Here is a 19,417-nt window from a genome sequence, read left to right on the forward strand (position 1 = left end):
TTCTGTTCTGTGTGGCAGTATCAGGGTGCTGTGATGGGACATACCCATATAGAAATAACTGAGCTTTATCACAGTCTTTACTAATGCCTTTGATCAGTCTGAGTGATACATTTGTTCCTCCTAGTTCTGAGCTACCTGGACATGAGTCAGCTCTAACCTTGAAACGGTCCTGTTGTATAGTCCCAATAATAAGACCTTGTTAGAACTTGGATGTATTAATTCAGGAGCATCATCAGAAAAGCAGTTTACACAGCTTCAGCGTACAACATTTGGGTCCCGATTTGGAAGTCCTCCACTGTCATCCTGATGTTGCAGTATTCTGTTTCTGTACAAGAACATTTGTATCCTCTATTATCAGCTAGCTACTTAGCACAGTCTCCCCTTAGGAAAACTGTTTATGCCTTATTTAGATCTCTGACATAATCATCTGCATGAGGAGAATGTGGTTGCTTTAGCCTCTGTGTCATCAGTGGAAAAAGAAAGGCAGTGTAGAGCAACTGCTGAGATTTTAGGAGAATGAATCATCTCAGGACTCTCATCTATTTCTATTGATTCCTGCAGTCCACCAGTATTATTTTTTTTTTCACTTCAGTTACTTAATTTCCATTAATATCTAAAATAAGGTGGGATGAATCTGAGATATATTACAAAGGTCTTCACTTTCAAAGAATAAACCACTTCACGTTGAAGCCATTGCAGAGAGTAGTACTGATAACCTAGTGCCTTCTTAACTGATGCCCAAGTTTGCAGTAATTTCTCTAACAAGCTCTGAATGCATTTGTTTTTAAAGCGTTTGACTCTACCTAAAGCCAAATGACTACAGTATGTGTCTAGACAAGCGTCCTGGCAATTCCTGTCCAGAATTAGAGGAAAGCAGACTGGATAATAACAGTCTGTTTTGATCTGTATTTTTTAGCTCCCTGATGTGACTGTGTTATGGATTCATCTGGGAGGCGGCTTCTACAAGGCTCAGCCCCGTAGAGGTTATGGCCTGAGCAATAACCAGGAGAGATGTCTATTGACTTCTCTCCTTGCACCCATTCATTATAAAGAGAATAGTAATCCTTGGAAGTAATTGATAAAGTGTAGAAGGGAAAGCCAGTATGACTTAGTATAGATGTAACAGTACAGCTTGTCTCAACTTTTGTTCACTTGTCTTTTTGAATTGTTCTCTAGCATTGCTGCTGCAGAGTCAAACAACTACCTTTCTCTCCTTAATATCTCTGTTTATAGTTGGACATATGCTGTTTAAATTTTCTCAGGCATAGGAGAAGCATAATTTCTGTCATATTTGACAATCCCAACTAAAAAGCAGCTGGTAGTTACGACAGTGATTGCAATTACGGCAGAAAAAAATGAGCATGTATTAGTAGCCAACAAGATAGCCAATGTATGTGTAATCCAGAAGGATACTAAAGATAAAGTGGGAGCTATCAGAGAAAATGAAAGGTGCTTATGTAGATTTGTTTTGTGTTAAAACAGGCAAAAGTTCTTGAGATTTTTAAGCTTGGTGATAATGATAGATGAGGTATATGAATTCTTGGGGAAGACGCAGTGAGAGGACAAAACTAAATGTGTGAAACCACACTGAGCGCTGTGAAATGCAGATTCAACAAAGCGATAGACAAGTCACATGCAGAGATGTACAGGTGCCTCTACAATATCATGTTGTGCCATTTGCTACAGTTTTTTATTTCGTTTTAAGATGTTAGAGGAAATTACACGTTACAGCTGCTGCCTGGCTGGCGTGCACAGCAATGGTACAGGTGGTGAATATCTGATCAGATTAGGGACAGGTTCTTAGCAGGTCAGAACACCATGAAAAACACATACTGTGTGCAATTCTTTTGTGTACCACTGTAAGAATTTTTTTTTTTTGTCAACAGTTTTCCCAGGACAACGGCAACACATCTGTGTTTCCTTCTCTTTCTTAATTATTGTAGATATATTGTAAGAGTCTGCTGTAAAGTCAGGATCTGTAATCCCCAAAGCTCAGGGTTGTGTGGGTGTGAGGAATTGGAAACTGCCTTTGGTTTTCCCTGTAAAATAAAGAGCTATTATGACAAGATGAAGGTTTGTGCTATGTCAAAACACATAGGGCTGGGTTCACTTGCTGTGAACTTTCACACTGGACCTGGCTATGGTATAGCTGTCTACAGTAAAGGATTTTGTCACCAAGGACACCGATAGCCTTTGTTCTGCTTAATGATTTGAATTTACAAGGGCAGCTAGAAGTGTGATTGAGGACAACCCACAAATTCACTGTACTTGATTAGTCAGATGAAACTCTCCGTCTTCCAGGCAGTTTGAGGGAGCCTGCGTGTCAACTGAAATTCATATTAAACTTAAATATTTTTAATAGCTTGTTTACAATATAAATATCATATAAACATAAAATGTTTAGAATATAAACATATTTAACTTAAAATTTTCATATTCCATTTTAATTCATATTTAAGTTGAGGTGGAGTACGCTGTCCTGGAAGCTTTAGATTTGCAATGTCTTTAGGGAAAGTTCTTGTACTTGAGAATGAATTCCTTAAGGGGAAAAATTGTATTTCTTTTCTGAAGGAAATACCAAATGAAGCGAAGGTATGCATGCTGCCATTCTGCACCATGCTAAAATTTAGACTAAGCAAGAGTTGCAAAAGCTTGGGCCCATTGTGCAAGGTCTTCATGTGCTTTATGAATGTCTTAAGTCTTTAAGCTTCTCAGTTCTCCTGGGACTTCTCTGCTAAAGTAAAGAGAAGGAAAGTAATAACTCTATCGTACAGTCTCCACACTGTATTGTCTTAATGTCCATATGTGTTGCATCAGCTGTCGTAAGTGCCGTTTATAGGCTGTTCATAATTCTAGCAGATGTTCATTTTGGATAAGAGAAGTTTGAGGAATAGGATTTCTCTGCGTCAGACAAAAAATACAGTATTACTGTGTTTGAGCTAGAGGACTAGAGGGTCCCCACTAATAAGAAAACATTCATTTAGCTTTTCGGAGGGAGACTAGACACCAAAAATTCTAAAATATCGAAATACAAGGTCCTTATTCAATCTATGAAGCATTTTTGCACACATCAGAGAAAAATAAAAAAAGATGATATTTCTTATTGACTGTTATCACCATGTGCTTTACTAAGGTATATTGTGATGACTCCTTGAAATCATCAAGGAGGCAGTAGAAGACTGATTCTAGTTCTGAGAGTAAAGAAAATGAATGTTCAGTCAGTGGGAAGCAGTCACAATTGACAACTTGCACTATTTTATTGCTATCCAATTACCATTTATTTCTCAATATGGGTGTTATTACTGATTACAATGTGTTATACATGATTGTCACAGTCTGAAAGATATAGGTAAGTGTTGACTTTCTACTGACATTCACTGGAACAGTCTTAAAATTTTGTAGTAGTTATTTAAAATTGTCAAATGCTTAGATAAATAATTGACGTACTGATATCATCCAATAATAATTTGCATTTATGACAGATTATTGAGGCAATGCAAGCGGTGCTGCTGGCAGAAGTTCAAAGGACTATGAATACCTTGAGAAAGACGGTAATCTGCAGAGAGTCATTGGCCACAGTAGAGAATGGAAATGGTAAGTTGCGGACACTGCCAAAGACTGAGGAGAGGGATTTGCAATACATTAAAAATGTTTCTTTGCCATGTAGGTGGAAAATTTATTGGTATATTCTTTTAGAAGAATTTTCTCTAGTACTCAGAACAAGTTAGGAGTGTGAGTTCATAATACATCATTTCTGTGCAAGACAAGCCAAATGGCCTATTTCTGACCTTATCAGGCTGAGTTTTCTCATATAATTGTGAAGGAGTTAAAGGACTTCCACACTCTCTCATCATCGCTGAACATTAAAGAAGAAAAGGTAAAGTTTCTTTGATTGTGTGATAGTTCTGGTATTCTAAATACATTTGCAAATAAATGAAGCACCTTTTTTAAAATAGAATCGGTAAATCATATTGAAAAGAAGTTTTACAAATTTATCTCTTCAATGACATCAGAACTTATACAGCACTAAAAATTAATTGCTTAAATTTTATAACTTCATAATGTAATACAGAATATTTTATTTTTCTTTTAGAAATAACCTCTGTGCAAGGAGGTACCAAATGCATTTTACAATTAGATCATTTCATTTTACAAGAAGCTTACTCTTTGCAACTTTACAATGGTGCTAATGTTTATGGTAAAAAAGATTGAACCTGAATTTATGTTATGAAGTTATACTCTTTTTTTTTTTTTTTTTTTTTTAGCCCATTAGCTGAGTCTTAATTTTAAGTGACCTAAATTTTAGATCCAATCTTATTAGTGAGCCTTCTCTTGGGAAACTAATTTATAATCTCATTGAGTGTGTGTGTCTGTCATGAAAATTTGTTACCAATCTGCTTGTTCCAGGATACTAAAAATGATCAGTGACACTTGCTTCAGCCACGAAAAAAAAAGGTGTCTCTATAATTAGGACTGTTGGAATATAGTGAAACTCAATCACTTTGAGTAATTGTCATATATGAGTTTATACTTTGCTTACACTGAAGATTGCTTTGAATCATTTTATTTTTGTGTGGTTTGGGACAAGATGTGTTGTAATTAAAACATCCCCAGCTACAAAGTTCATATGTGGATTTGATTTCAAATTTCCTGAATTTTCATGGTGTGTTTCAATGTGCTGTTTTGACATGGATTACAACAAAAACGGGACTGACTTAAGTTGAAAATGCAGATAATCTGCAAACTCCAAATGTGTTTAGGTCTTTGGGTTTGTTTCAGAACCCTTCTATACTCAATGAAAAAACACTTTTGTTACGAAGAGAGTGTTGGTATGGTTACAAGAGTCTAGCAGTCAATTGTTGCTTAATTCTAATTTAGTATTAAGGCTCACAAAGGTTATGAATTAAGGGGAGTTACTGCAGCTTTCCACTGTCTGAAAGGGGAATTTGGTTGTTTGAATGTCTAGTAAAAGACTTTTACCATCATTTTGTTCTTAACCCTATTATTTGAAGGTTATTCAAGAAACAACTAGGAAATTGGTTTGCTAGAATGTGCACAGTGTTCATATGCTAGGACCCTTTTTTTTTTTTTTTCATACTTCATGATCTGAGCTACATAAATAGATCAACTGCATAAGTATATCCTGTATAGCGGAGTGAATTTTTTGACATACCATTGTTCAGCAATGTAACGTATCCTGAAACAGACAGAAAACATATAGGAAGACTAGGAGAGAAATGTTACATATGAGTATTTAGTAATATACTAGCTTTTTTTTTTGTCTAATTTCCATTCACGTTTTAGTTTTTTGATTTACTTGTCATAGTATGTAAATAGCACAAATACCCTTGGGTTTATTTGAATGGTTTTCTAAAAGGCACTGTGAAACTTGGTGGGTTTATTCAGAATTGAACAATTTTTTTGTGATTTCTCATGTTAAAGAGTAAAACTATTTGTAGCGTGTAATGATATGCACAAATTATTAAAAACCCATCCAGTAGTAAGTCCACTACCAGTGTAATTACTAAGACAAGTAATTATGTCTGATTTTAGTCATACATCTGATAGGTATGTCATCTTATATCTTATTATATACTCTGTATTTATGGGTTGTACAGTAGCTGTCATCTTGTGCAACATCAAGGTAAAGGTTAAATATTTTTTTCAGGTTTTTAAGTCATAATTCAAGACTGGGATCATGCACTCTGAACCAAAGTAAAAGTATCTGTCTTTGCTGTCATCATCGTTGTATTGTATTGCATTTTTGTTTAATTGAAATTAATAGATTTGATCTGAAGATGTTTAACCTTGTTTAACTCACCAAATTTCCGTTGAAGTCAATAGAAGTTTTCCTTAAAAAGACAAACTGAACTTTCAGGATTTGACCTTCAGTTTTTATTATCTTTGAAGTTTATAGTATATTATATAGTTGTGTTTTCAGAAAGGTCTTTGCTCCTTAGGAAGCTCCTGCATCCTTACTTCGTGGTTAAGGGTGATAGCATTTACACAACAGCTTAACTTGCTGAATAATTTCAAATGCCATATTTTTATCTGTGGCTCCATACAGACAGAATTGCTTAACTGAATAAAAAAAAAAAGATAAAAAACCCCACAATCCATAACATATTTTTTCAGAAACAAAGAAAAGGAATTAAACCTATTCATGTAAAGTATGCCAGAGAAAGTGTTAACTGTGTTCTGTCCTAGTAAATTCTGTCATTGTTGCTAAAAGGAAATATGAATGCAAACATTTGCAATTTCTTTATGTTAATATCAGAGATGATAATTTTGGACCTGTTCCAAACATATTGATAGCAATCTTACCATTGATTTCTGCAAGCTTTGCTTCAGTTCTTCAAAGAAGCTGAGGTTTTCCCTAATTTTTTTGACATTCATCATAATTCTAAAAATTAAATTACACTTTAACCCTTCTTGCCTTTTTCATAAACACTGATAATCTCAGGTAATGGTGTAATTTAACAGGTTGTCAGTGTGGCATTGTTTTCCACTGCAAAGTGAGTCAGAGGCAGCGATTTTTAAATCCTTAAGAATCTATCAATTTATTTGCATAAACTAAGAGGTTTGCTGGCGTTCTTCATTAATTTTTCATTTGTAGTATTTGATCTTATTGACATACATACCTAGTCCATACCCAGCCACGTGCAGAACTCCTTTGATTGGAGGAAAAATGGTGTTAATACCACTGTTGTCATTCAGTAGCTCAGTGATTGGATACAAAGAAGTTGGATAGTCCCTCCTGTAGTTGATTTGAACCCTTATCTTCCTCAACAGTAATTCATTGCTTATCCTCAAGGCATTCTGCAGTGAGTCATCTACAGAAATTGCTTCACTTTTCATGGAAATCTGAAAATATTTGTAAGAGTAAGAGTTAGAAATGAGATTCCCTCACCTCCGGGTGTTGCGTGTAGGACTGTGATCTTTTAGCTACTGCACTACTGAAAACTGAAGCAGTTTGCTATGTGCTGTCCTTGGATGCCTATTTCTTCTAATACATAGAGAACCAAAACTATCTTATACGAAACAGCATTACAGCATACAAGTTCTTCTGGAATCACGTGCCTCAATTTTTTGTAATATACGAAGAACTGGATTTATTTACTGTTTAAGAAAATTGTGAGGATATTATATTGAGGGACTGATGTATGTGATGTTCCAGGAATGCCAAAACTGGAAAATTGAAAGGAAAGCATGAGGTACAGGCTTTATTACTAAATACAAATTATTATTTTACTGCCTTTTAGATTTATGAAAAATTTAAATGCGTGTTGTGGTTTAACCCCAGCCAGCAGCTAGGACCATGCAACTGCTCACTCAGCTCTCCCACTCCCACCCCCACAAGGCTAGGGAGAAGAGGAGAGGAAAGGAAAAAAAAAAAACAAAACACCTCATGGGTTGAGATGAAGACAGTTTAATAGAAAAATAATAGAAAATGAAAACAACAATAATAATAAGGTAAAAGAATATACAAGATGAAGTAATACAGCACAAATCCCTCTCAGCCCCTGGTGAATTGGTTGCCCAGCTTGTCCTGAGCAGTGATCGTGCATTCCCGCCCTGGGCAACCCCCATTTATATACCAACCAGGATGTTTATGGTATGGAACGTTCTGTTGGCCAGCTTGTTCTGTCTACGCTCCTTCTCAGATTCTGTGGGAAGCTGAAAAAAGTCCTTGACTGATATAAACATCACCTGGCAGCAACTAAAACAGTACACATTGTCTACATTCCTTTCATACCAAATCTGAAACACAGCGGCCACTAGAAAGAAAATTAACTCTATCCTAGCTGAAACCAGGACAATGTGAAAAATCGCACCACTAAGACTAGCTTGCGATAAATTCTCGTTTGCACTTAAAAATTCCTAGTTAAAAAACTGCTAATGATTCAAGCTTTTAAGTATATTTGAAAGCTATTAGCTATAACCTCATCTTTTGTATGTGGCTTTGGAGCTCTTTAAACTATTCAATTAAATAAATTGGTTCTTGCAGGAAAAAAACGCTTCTGCTGATAAATACCAGAGTGAAATTAATGGTGGCAATTGAATTCCATAGGTTAGTGTAAAGAATTGTCAAAGACTTATCTAGAATATAACAATATGTTTTGTTAAAATGAGGAATCCATTCAGTAATGGTAAATCAATGAAAGGCGGGATATAACAGCCTCTGTTCACTAGAAAAGTGTAGTGACCTGCAGCAGAGGGTTTTCAAACACTTCTATTGTCTGGGTTTCAGAAATCTGTCCAGTTGCAGACAACTTTGTCAACTCTTAGGAAGTCATTCTGTGACAGTGTCTTTCTGTATAGCAAGTGAATCATCTTGCCTGCCTGCAAAGTCTTAAGGTTTTGTCAAAGAAGTGCAGACAAGGAGAAGGGTTGTTCTGTCTCTGATACTTTCTTACATATTGTCATCTCGTTACAACCTACTGCCGTTTCATATTAGTCCAAATATGCATTCCGACTCTGTGTTTAAACAAACAAAAAAGACCCAAAAGACAACCCCAACTCTGAGCATTAGTCTACTTGGACCATTGATATTGCAAAGATTAAACAGGATTTCAATGAAAACTTGTCATTGGTTGCCAGATTGCTGGGGAAATAACTTTTAGGGGTGCAAAATGCATTGATACTCTTACTTACTGTAACCACACTAATGTAAGTTGTATTGTTTGTGTCCTGATGAAATACTGCATGCCCAGAAAACTTGAACATCTGAGGAATTAATTTCTGGCTTAACAGTTTGCATTCAGATAAACGTACATCTGTCCTCATATCCTTACATTTCCCTTACTGTGTTAGTTTCAAGTTTGGATTTGTATTCAGTCTTTGAAACTGCTTGCCTTGCTGTGGCTGGGTTCCATATGCAACATGAAACAAGTAATCAAACAAATCTGGAAAAAGGTGTCCAGGGAAAATGTGCTGGAGTCCTAGAAACGCACAAAACCAGAAACGAAAGCTCTTGGGAAATCTCTCTTCTCCTGTGGATTGACAACTTGTACAATGACGGATTGGGGGGGAGCAGAGAATTCATGGGACTATTTCTGATAAAAGAAGAAAAGGCTAAAGAGGAGAGGAGAATGGGATACAAAGTAATGAGGTCAAAAGAAAAAAGTGTAGGAAAATGGAGAAGAAAAAAATTATAAGCATGGCAATGTGAACATGTACAAAAGGTTACTAGGTTACTAGTTTTCCCGTGGAAATCATAACAAGAGAACTGGTTGCTGATTAAAAAAAATCATAAATAGAATTTGATCCCATTTCTGGTATGATAAAGGCCATTGAGATGAGTTGGAACTAGGAAAAAAACCTAGGAACCAGGAAACTTAAGGTGATTTACCCTATGCAGGCTTTTTAAAAATTTTATTGCTTTAGAGGAACCAATAGTACTTCCTACTGCTTTCTCAGAGTAGTTCAATTTTTCAAGGGTATTGAGATCAAGTATCTCCAGTCTGGCATATGAAGATCTAGAGTATGTCTCCAGAGCTTGTGTTTCCACTGCCCAAAAAGTAAGTGCAAGAGGACTAATAGATTGCACTTGGTAGTGATGAAATTACATTTGCATGAACCCTGTCACGGATAGAGTAATGCACTTCACTCCTAAGAGAGTAGCAGTAATATAATTATTGATATAAAACAGCGATTTAACAAAGTTTGATAGTAAATGCGATAGTGATTTAACAAGATTCGATGGCAAGGCACACTTGGTTATTTACTGCATAGAGGACAGGGTCAAACAAAACCGTCAGGGAGACTCTGCTGTTGAGTCGAGGTTCAGAGAGGACCGACCCCCTTGCTTTCTAAACTCTTTCTCAGGGAGGAGTCTAGATGTGGCTGGATCCAGTCATAGCCCCAGACTTGGTCAACGGTTTATGTCTAAAGAATTATATGTGCACAATCACTCTGAGATGTAATCTTAGTGAAGCTTCGAAGTTTAGCATGCTATTATTAACTTCCTGACGGTCTGTTGTGGCAAGGAATCTCAGTCTCAAGAAGTAACCGTGAGAGGCATCCCTACCTAAGGGGAGATCCTGGTGCGCTGTCGTTCAGGAGAGCTCAAGGGGCTCTTGGACTGTTCACTATTTATGGGCGTAAGATGATTGACTTATATTTGCCTATCGATCACAGTGCCAGTATTGTGGTTAGGTGGACACGTTGCTCAAATTAGCCCTTGGCTATTGCATTGTTATCTGTCTCCCTGAGACCACGTTGAGCCAGATGTGTCCATCACAACCTGATGCAACCATTATGACCACCACAGGTGGTTATCGTGCTTGGGCAGGGTTACAGGAGAAGAAAGGTCAGGTTTGGGGGCAGTGGCACCACACCATCACAAACCCGCCCTAAATTCTTTTCAGGAACAATATTTCTCCATTAAGTCAAAATTCTGCTTACAAAATGTAGTGAGAGCTGAACCAGTTAGGTCAAAGTAGAATCCTGTTCATATAAATTGAAGTCTGAATCAGGCACCATTATCATGAGGTAAGTATAGGTTTTAGTAAAAATGAGTGAGAATGCTGACATGAAGAAAACTTTACACTTCAGGAATTCTTTTCATACATGGATCCTCCAGAAATGTCTAAACTGAAATGTCCTTCAGAGCCTCACAGTATTTGTGATTAAGACACGTAGTATTTCAAATTAAATTGACCAAAACTGTCCCTCTTACTATGTAGTCTCCCTGTGCTTTGAAGTATTTCCAAATTTTAGTTTTAGGGCAACATCTGAACCAAACACTAAGATCATATTTTCTTGCAGTTGTTACTTTTCAACTGGTTTGACTTTTGGCTTCAGGTATCTTCCTGTCTGGCATCTCTCACATTTTTCCAGTTTAACTCTCTTCTCCTGTTGCATGTTACATCTTCCTCTTGGATTCTTCCAGGCTGTTCTATTCCTTTACATTCCCATCTTCCTCTTTTTCCTGAGAAAAAAAGAATGTTAAAAATTATCTGCAAAATGAAATTTCCTTTCTCTGTCTGCTCTGTTCTTATTAGTGTAAACATTTCAGCCGATAAGAACAGGAAGTTTTATCGATGGAACCGGAGTTTTGTTCATACGCATAAGAAAATTCTTTAAACTATTAGACTTACTTCAGGCTGTTTTAAAAAAATATCTGGCAGGCTGATTTTGTGTGCGTGCATTAGCAATAAGCACTGTAAGAAATGATTGTATAATCAACATTTCATCACTATTAATGAGAATTAGAGTCGTCTCTAATCTCATTTTAGTCCATGAAACAGCAAACCAATTAATCTAGCGTTTGTTTGATGAATGGACTTTGAGTATAAGCTGGTGACAGCAGTAGCTTTCCTCTGTACTGAATATGCATTAAAAATGAGTGTATTATATCCTAGTTTCATATTACAAATATTTCCAGTAAAAGAATACAAATCAATGTTATATTTTAGCATCTAACCTGCGGTTTAACTATATCACTGTATCATGTCCTATATATCCAATTAAAACTGTATTTTGATCCAGTAGTCTTTAATATTAGTGGTCAAGTACTAAAGGAAGTAGGCTTAAAGACTCATTCTAGAACTACAGCTTATTTCATTCCATGCGTCATATATTTTACCAGAGAACTCCTTAATGTAGCAGAAATCAGATTTGGTGTGTATTTTTACACAAAATCAAATTGTACAGGCGCCATCTCAGACTCCTCCAAAACATTAGGAAGGATAGGATTCACTGGTCAAGGAGGCAGTAAGGATGACATGTATTCCGAATTCAGATGGACACCATCGTTTGGACAATTTTGTTTTCTATGTGCTTTTTTCGGTATTTACTAAATGAAGAGGATCTCTAAGATACCTTCTGTTTAGTTCTTTAAACACTCTTTTTTGGGGGCTGTTAATACAGACATATAAAATTATCATTGGTTCATTTTTAGTCTCTGCTGTTTATTTAGGAGTTCATTTGGTACAGGCAAAGTACAACACAAGTCTTGCAAAGATTTGAAAGCTGGTTCTGAGTTGGGCTTCAAAGTAACAAGCGAAGGAACTGCAAGCACTGCATGTTTAAAGCAGTGTCCCCAGCTTTTTTTGGAGCAAGCCTAGTCTCTATCTTCTGCCGGTTTGGGTTTTTTTGAAAAGCCACTCTTTGTCACATCTTGCTTCCTTATTCTGAATGTCTCCTTGCCTGTATTGTTCTTAGTCTAACATAATACTCAGACTTGCTAATAGCGTATCATTTGTAATCTTTACGGGTTAGTTGGAACTCTCCTTTTTTTATGACTAATTTAGTATACAGAGCCATGGGTCAAATAAGCCTCCTGATGTTCCCTTAAAGCTGGAAGGGATGAAAACATGCCATGGAAAGTAAGTGTCAGTTACAGTACAATGTTCTAACTTCTCGTGTGTCGTGCTTTCTTTTCATCAAGTTGTGTCTGTATAACATGAGTCTTAATTTCATCCAAGAAGGTAGACAGAGCAAAACCTATTGTATTTCACGCTAGTTAGGTTACGTTTTGAAGTTTGTCTTTTTACTACTTGAACTTAGCGATACTCAGGATCTTTAACTGCTCAGATTCTCTTGTGTTCATTGTCCACACTCTTAAATAACTCTCAGGCCTTCACGGTGTTTCCCTGCTTCCCTCTTTCTCCTTCTTCCACTCACCCAGCTTCTGTAAAAGCTTGTGATTAAAACGGCAAAAAAAAGAATACTTTAGTTCTAAGTGTAACACTTCCTCTAGAATGTGTTGTGCTAATAATCCTTGCAAAGCTGGAGATTTTCTTTTCTGAGGAACAGACCGAGGGGAGGGAAAAAGTACTGCTATGTATAGTCCATTATTAGTACTGAAACTCAGCCGTGTGCTAATAGCCATAGAGCAGAACAACAAAATATCAGAATGCCTTGTTTATATTTATAATAACACTCAATCTAGAATTTTTCTGGGCTGTATTGATGTTCTGTAATCTCCAGTCTCCTGATACTATTTTTACTAATTTCTTCCTGTAAAATGTCTGTGGTGTTTGATGCTCATGTACAATGTTATGGGTACAGGAAGGTCAGGAAAGACTTAAATGGGTTTTGCCCCAGAAGGACAGGAGAGCTGGATGCCTTTTGAGAAAGGAGTAGTTCAGAAAAGGATGGGTGAAGGGGATGATGCTCAGGTAGAATAATATGTGATTCTACTGCTGCTCCGCTTAAAAAAGGTTTGCAAGAGTCTGGCAGTGTCTTTTTCTTTGGGCTGTGTTGCCTGGCTTTTGCTTATTGTGGGGAATAAAGTCTTGCTGAGAGGTTTAGATTGCAGTTAGCTATAGCTTGGATTGTCCTGGGCTGTTGGGAAGCTAGACCCGTTTGGAGTGTGCAGGTAACAATTTTTTCCATGCTTTGGTTAGTTTTCCCTTATGTGATTGGAACAGCATTTAAATTTTTTTTATGATATGCGAAGCAAGTGACTGAATCTTTTAGAAGATACAGAATTGGTTCCTGAACCTAATCTATAACTCTATTTGAAACGTTCCTGTCCTTGAATTTCAGAATATCTGACTTCCCTAGCTTATGCAAAAAAAAAATCATAAAATTAAGTCAACTCAAATATTGACCTAAACAGTAGTACAAAAATTATCTGGCAGTAAGACAAGTCAAATGCTTTAATAGTATTGTTTGTTTAAAAAAAACTCCTTGCAGAAAGAGAAATTACTTCAAACTACTGCTAGTAGTTTTCGGTGAGATGGAAATTTTTCACTATGCGTTTTGTGAAAAACACACTGAAAGGCAGAACTGCTTTATTTATATAAGTCTTCATTATTAGGATCAAAGTTGAGAGTCTAGCTAACACTCGCCCAGCAGAGCAACAGAACTGCGCAGTGCTTGTCTCTAATAAGAGAATGTCATCTGCCTCAGCAAACAAAATATTGAAATAACTCAAAAGAAGCCTTTCTTGCTTATCAAGCTTATCCCAAAACTAATGAACCAGTTGGAGGTACATATGTAGATATCCGTCACTATGTAGAACGTATATCAACAGAAGTATTAAGTTTCAGGGTGGAAAATGTGTTTATCTCTGTGTACTTCTGCACCTTTGCACATTTTTAGAAGTCCTGGTACATCCATTTGCATTTCATATCTCTTACGTAATCCAGAATCTAGTTTGCTTTTTATATATAAATGAGCTTACTGTTGTTTCAAAGCAGGTAGACATCATTAATAGAAACAGTATTTCATATTTGGATGGTACGTAGCACTAATCAGCACAAGATGACTTCCAAATTCTGAAATTTAGTAAGTATAACTGTTCGGTATTTTCTTGTCATGCGTGGTTCATATTTAGTGTTTCAGCGTATCTTTATTTTAAGGCCCAAAGTTAGTTTCACCAAGTGTCCTATCTTCCTTCGGCATTATATTTTAGTTCTCAAACAGCACTTACTAATAAAGATGGTAATTCAAATATTAATGAGTACAGAAACCTTTCCGGTACCTCTGAGGAGATTTTTGCTCAAATTCAAAGTGTATCAGCAGAAGATTTTTTTTTTTTTTTTTCTTTTTCCTCCCTACTCTTGGAAAAATTCAACTTATATCACATTTAAGATACCCATCACTAACTCCCTAAAGACCAGGTGCCTGTAATGTTCTCATATGATGGATGTTAGTCACATCACCTGCTGCACTACCAGAAGATGCTCAGATAACCTAGTGAGGAGGGTGAAGTAGCAACCTGAATCCAGGAGGTATCTTCTGTAGGATAATTAGTAACTGGTCCATGTATTCTTTTCCTCTCTACCACCCTGATATCGGGATAGGGTTTGGATTTCCATCTTCCATTCTTTTTTTCCTTAAGCTCCAGAAGCCAATTTTAAAAAATCAAAATAGAAAACCAAAATGTATCTGACATAAGTAAAGAATGCCTGCTCAGTTTTATGTGCCGATAATGTACTATTCCTAAATTCTCTGTTTCTCTTGGAACTGGGGTGCTGTCAAGGTTTTGCATCTCACCAGACTAGAGAGTTTAATGCTGACAATGAACGTCTGTCTTGACTGAAAAGACAGTATTTTTTTTATTGTTATGTAAATTAAGCAGACATTGGTTTTAATTTGCGTTTTCAGGAAAGAGTGGCGTTTTGATATAAATTAGGAAGATCTTTCAAATAGGTGTTTCCCAGATAATCTTAGCAGATTAAGGCCATCCTCAACCCACAGGAAAGAATTCATCGTTTAATTAGTACGTGCCTCTCGGAAGGTTCAAAAGGAGCCCCTTTCACAAGTGACCATTGTTATCCATGTCAAGGTATGATATATGGTATATTACATGAATTACACTGCTGGCAATAGACTATATTAAGGAATAGTAAAAAAAAGCATGAGTGTAGCCTGTGCTTTTCTGTAATGAAATGGAATGGTTTAGTAGCATGGTTAGGAATGTTTTAAAATAGGACCTGTACGTGGTTAAGCACTCAGGTTAGTGCCCAGCACACTAGAAATAAAACTAAAGCATCAGCAGAAGGCCTAATCTGACAGGCATAGCAAGCAGATCTGCCTCATGTAAAGGGACAGCAAGGTATGTCACGAAAAAGAACAGACTGATGGACAGGGCGGAGAGAACCATTGTTTCCAGTCATCTTGTGGTAATTGTATGCAGTGGCCATATTTGCAAAACCGTTTCTGTAATGTTCCATGGCTCATAAGGGAGTAACTTCCCTCAGCCTGGAGTAAGCTGGTTTTTGTACAGGGTCTTGAATGGTCAGCACAAACGTATGCTGGTTTTCGTTATGCTCTAATATAGCTCAGATATTATAAGGCAGTGTTCTCTTTCACTCGTTGACTGTGCCTCTTCAAATGTGCCTTTCACCATTTGTGTTCCACTATCTAAAGAGGACTTAAGGGGTAGGGCTACTCTGGAATAATAACACCCCCCCACACACACACCCTTCCTAAACTCCGTCAAAGTTGATATTGCAGTTTCAACCTTTACTGTGTGGTGTTGATGAATTTTTCCTAAACTGATGAATGAATGACATGATGAGCATAATCTACTTTATGGAGAATCCAGAATGATATTTTTGGGATCAGTGGTCAGATATATTACAGTATGATTTCTATTTTAAAAACATATACTTAATATTGAATTGTCTCTATATATTTGTTTATATGAATTATATATCTATAATATATATTCTAGTTATTTAATTATACATTATATAATAATATATAATTGTTATATAATTATATATGTTTTTATATATTGGAATATATATTATTATATATTTATAATCCAAAATTTGAGTATTTTTCCAGCTGTCTTTGTGTAATATTTGCAATTATATATGAGATTTTAGAGTAGAATGTGAGGGAGAGCTGTTCGTCTCAGAAAAGATATTGTTGTGGTGCTCAGTGCTTTTAGGAGTCAAGCAGTAAAAGCTTCGCAACAAAACAAAAACCTTTAAGAACATTTTTTTATTGAATTCTGTTGGCTAAAACTGCCAAAAATAAATTAATAGCCGTTACCACTGCAGTGCTTTTTTGTTCACAAGAAAAATATCTTGACATATTTTTTCATTTTGTGATTGGTGCACATTTCAAGGGTATAAATTAATCTTCAAAGGATCCTAGGGAATATCTTTCCTGGACACTTCACTTATACATCAAGTTGGCCATGTTAGCAATCTAATCACAAACCTGTAATTCAGTGGACAACAATTTCTTATTGTGAACAGCGTAGCAGCTTTTACTATCATTTAGGTCAGCCTAAGATTGCTGATGCACCATATGTTTCAGGCCATGGATGATGGATGGTATCCTCTGGTGCCCATCCCTAAGTGATTGGAAAGATTGAAGACACACAGTTCACTTAAGCTTGCTTACTATTACATCAAGTAATCAGCGTGATAGGCAAACCTGTGCTCTTTATGTCACACTGCCCAACTTTCTGCAGGGACATTGTGTCAAAAAAACAATCTAAGAACATTTCCAGATGACAGGCCAGTTACTAGAACAACCATTTAACAACTGGATTCATCTAAAAAGCTTAATAACATGGAAAAGTCAATACAGGTTTTTAAAACACCTTTATTTATATGAACCGGACATGGTGTTTTGTTTTTGAAGGTTTTTATTTCAAGATTGAACGTATGCAACAGAAAGATGTAATAATGCAATGCTTCTCATAGGTCAGCCTGTAGGATGTCAAAACATAGTGTTCCCAATATAAATCGGAGAGAAAGGCTACGCCGAAATGATTTTAAATGCTTTAGAAGTTTGGTTAAAATCTTGTGGTTAGAAACACACAACAGCAGTTTGAAGTTTAAGGCGGAAATCTTCTTGATTTCCCAATGCCTGTCTCTACTGATAGCAGTCAATGTTATTTTCATTTTCCCTGACTCCATTGGACCAGTATCTAACTCGGGCAATTGAGAGCATCTTCCTTTCTATCGGGTTTTACTGTGGTGGGGAGTCTTTTGTGTGATACAGGAGGAAAATCCTATATGATACTCTAAGAATCTCATTTTGCATAAAAACCCTGCGAGACTTTCAGCGTGTATGCCATCAGTCAGAATAAAGCCAACCAAATAATATCAAGTGAGGTGTTCGAAATGCTGTAGTTTAAAACTACTACTGGCATATGTTGTTGTATAAACGAGTATTTTCTTGTTTTAAAAATAACTGAGTTGAAAGCTCAACCCACGTCAACCATGAAAAAGGAGCTGGGCAGTTCTGTGAACTCAAATTCTGCAAAATGCTCATATAGCCTGTCATTAATGAACGTATTTTTGTGTACGCATTTTCTAATTAAAAAACATAGCTACTGCAAGTACTTCCATTAAATAGCTCATAGAATTACAGAATGTTTTTCTGAAGTAACAGACACTGTTTTCAACGCTAAATTCTGGCAGCTGTTCTGCTGTTCTCTCTTAACTTTGTCTGAACTTCTTTGCCTTACTTGATGAGTTACTGGTTTCACAGTTGTTATATTGACCTAGTTAGGTGACTGTGGCCAAACACCAAAACAAATACATTTTTCATATTTGAAGTGTGCAAGTTAGTGAGAATTGCTAGTAAAAATAGTTCAAAAAGGATTTGAAAACTAGCCACTCCCCAGTCAATTCCAAGGCAGGCTTCCTCTCGTCAGTCCTTTGATCGCCGAGACACTGAGTTCCATAACCAGAGACAATTTAGGCAGCAGCTTCTAAAGTAAATATTAAACTAAGGTAATGGAAAGAAAAAGCTATTCTGAGGATGAGAGTTTGGGGAGCAGTGATTAACACTGACTTCAAAACCAAGGCAGTCAAAGAGGTGGGGAGGAAATGAGTTGATCTTAGTGAGGCTCATCACTTAACTGCAGAGCAGAAATTGTTAGAAAGCTGAATAGGAATAATTCTTTTAGACGTTGCCTGAATACATGAACCTGTCCGTGCTAGAACTGTCCTTTCTGCAGTTGCTGACACTTTGGTTGCATATTGAGACACCTCCTGTTGAGAGGGAAGTTTACTGGGCTGTACTGGACCTTGCTGTGTTATGAGGGTGCTCCCACTTAAAACCTTGCACTCGCACCAGAGCACTAGAGCTGAGAGAGTAATGCAAATTGAAGTATGCAAATGAATGCAAAGATGAATGAAAGCATTTTGAATATAAAAGGCACTAGACTAGAATAGTTCAGTTGGAAGGGATCTACAACGATCACCTAGCCCAGGCCACTAACTTTGGCCTTGTCAATGAAAGAAAGACCTTTAATTAAGTAAAAAGAACTTTAAATGTCTGAAAGTACATTTTTCTTCAGAGGAGAGTCAAGGAGAGTGAATGAGAGCAACTTCTGGAAAGTTGCTTTAGCATTCCCATAAGCCAGGTATGCAATAGGAACTTTAAAATAGGGCACAATCAGAGTCAAACTCATATTCTGAAAATATAAATTCTAAAATCAGAAGTGTCGGTGGAAATGTCTAGAGGATAAACAGTCATAGTCCCCACATCTTTTCTTCTTTCCGACTATTCTGACTTGGATAGCAGTGAAAACGTACTGGTTGTCTTCATTTGAAAGTACCCTGTAGAAGTTAAAAACAGGACCTAAAACTGCAGTGAGGTATCCAAGAGTGAATTTTGTGCAGAGAGAGGACCAGAATCCCTGTAAACAGGGTTTAGGTATTTAAGCAGTGAAGAAAATCTCTGTAGCCTCCTATACTTGTGTTAATATCAGAGAATGACACAGGGCTCAAGCCCATGCATTTGTCTTAAAAGTTGTGGTGTACGTTTGCCCCATGTTATGACTGTTATGTGAGAAGAGTGGCAAGGGTGGGCGGGAGTGGGAGAGCCCACGTCCTGCACATAAGAAGTTTGGAAGTGACTGGGTCACAGCATTTGGCTCTAAGTTGAGACTTTCAAACTAAAAAAGGCAGTACAGCCTCAAGCCAGCGTGAATCAAAGGCAGCTAAATGCCTTTAAAAATCTGAACAAAATATTCTCAGTTCCT

At 36.7% G+C, this 19,417-nt stretch overlaps 1 protein-coding gene across 1 annotated transcript in view; it reads left to right on the top strand.

The window, feature by feature from the left end:
* WDR72 (WD repeat domain 72) overlaps positions 1-19,417 on the top strand; it is a gene marked incomplete at both ends in the record, with an annotated part of 118,015 nt that overhangs the window by 70,798 nt on the left and 27,800 nt on the right. Inside the window, one exon of the mRNA XM_082488734.1 lies at positions 3,483-3,594. Within this exon, the coding sequence (XP_082344860.1) occupies positions 3,483-3,594 (112 nt within the window). The remainder of the gene's footprint in view (positions 1-3,482; positions 3,595-19,417) is intronic.

The sequence above is a fragment of the Vanellus vanellus genome, assembly GCF_965231255.1.
Source record: "Vanellus vanellus genome assembly, chromosome: 11".
NCBI classification, from domain to species: Eukaryota; Metazoa; Chordata; class Aves; order Charadriiformes; family Charadriidae; genus Vanellus; species Vanellus vanellus.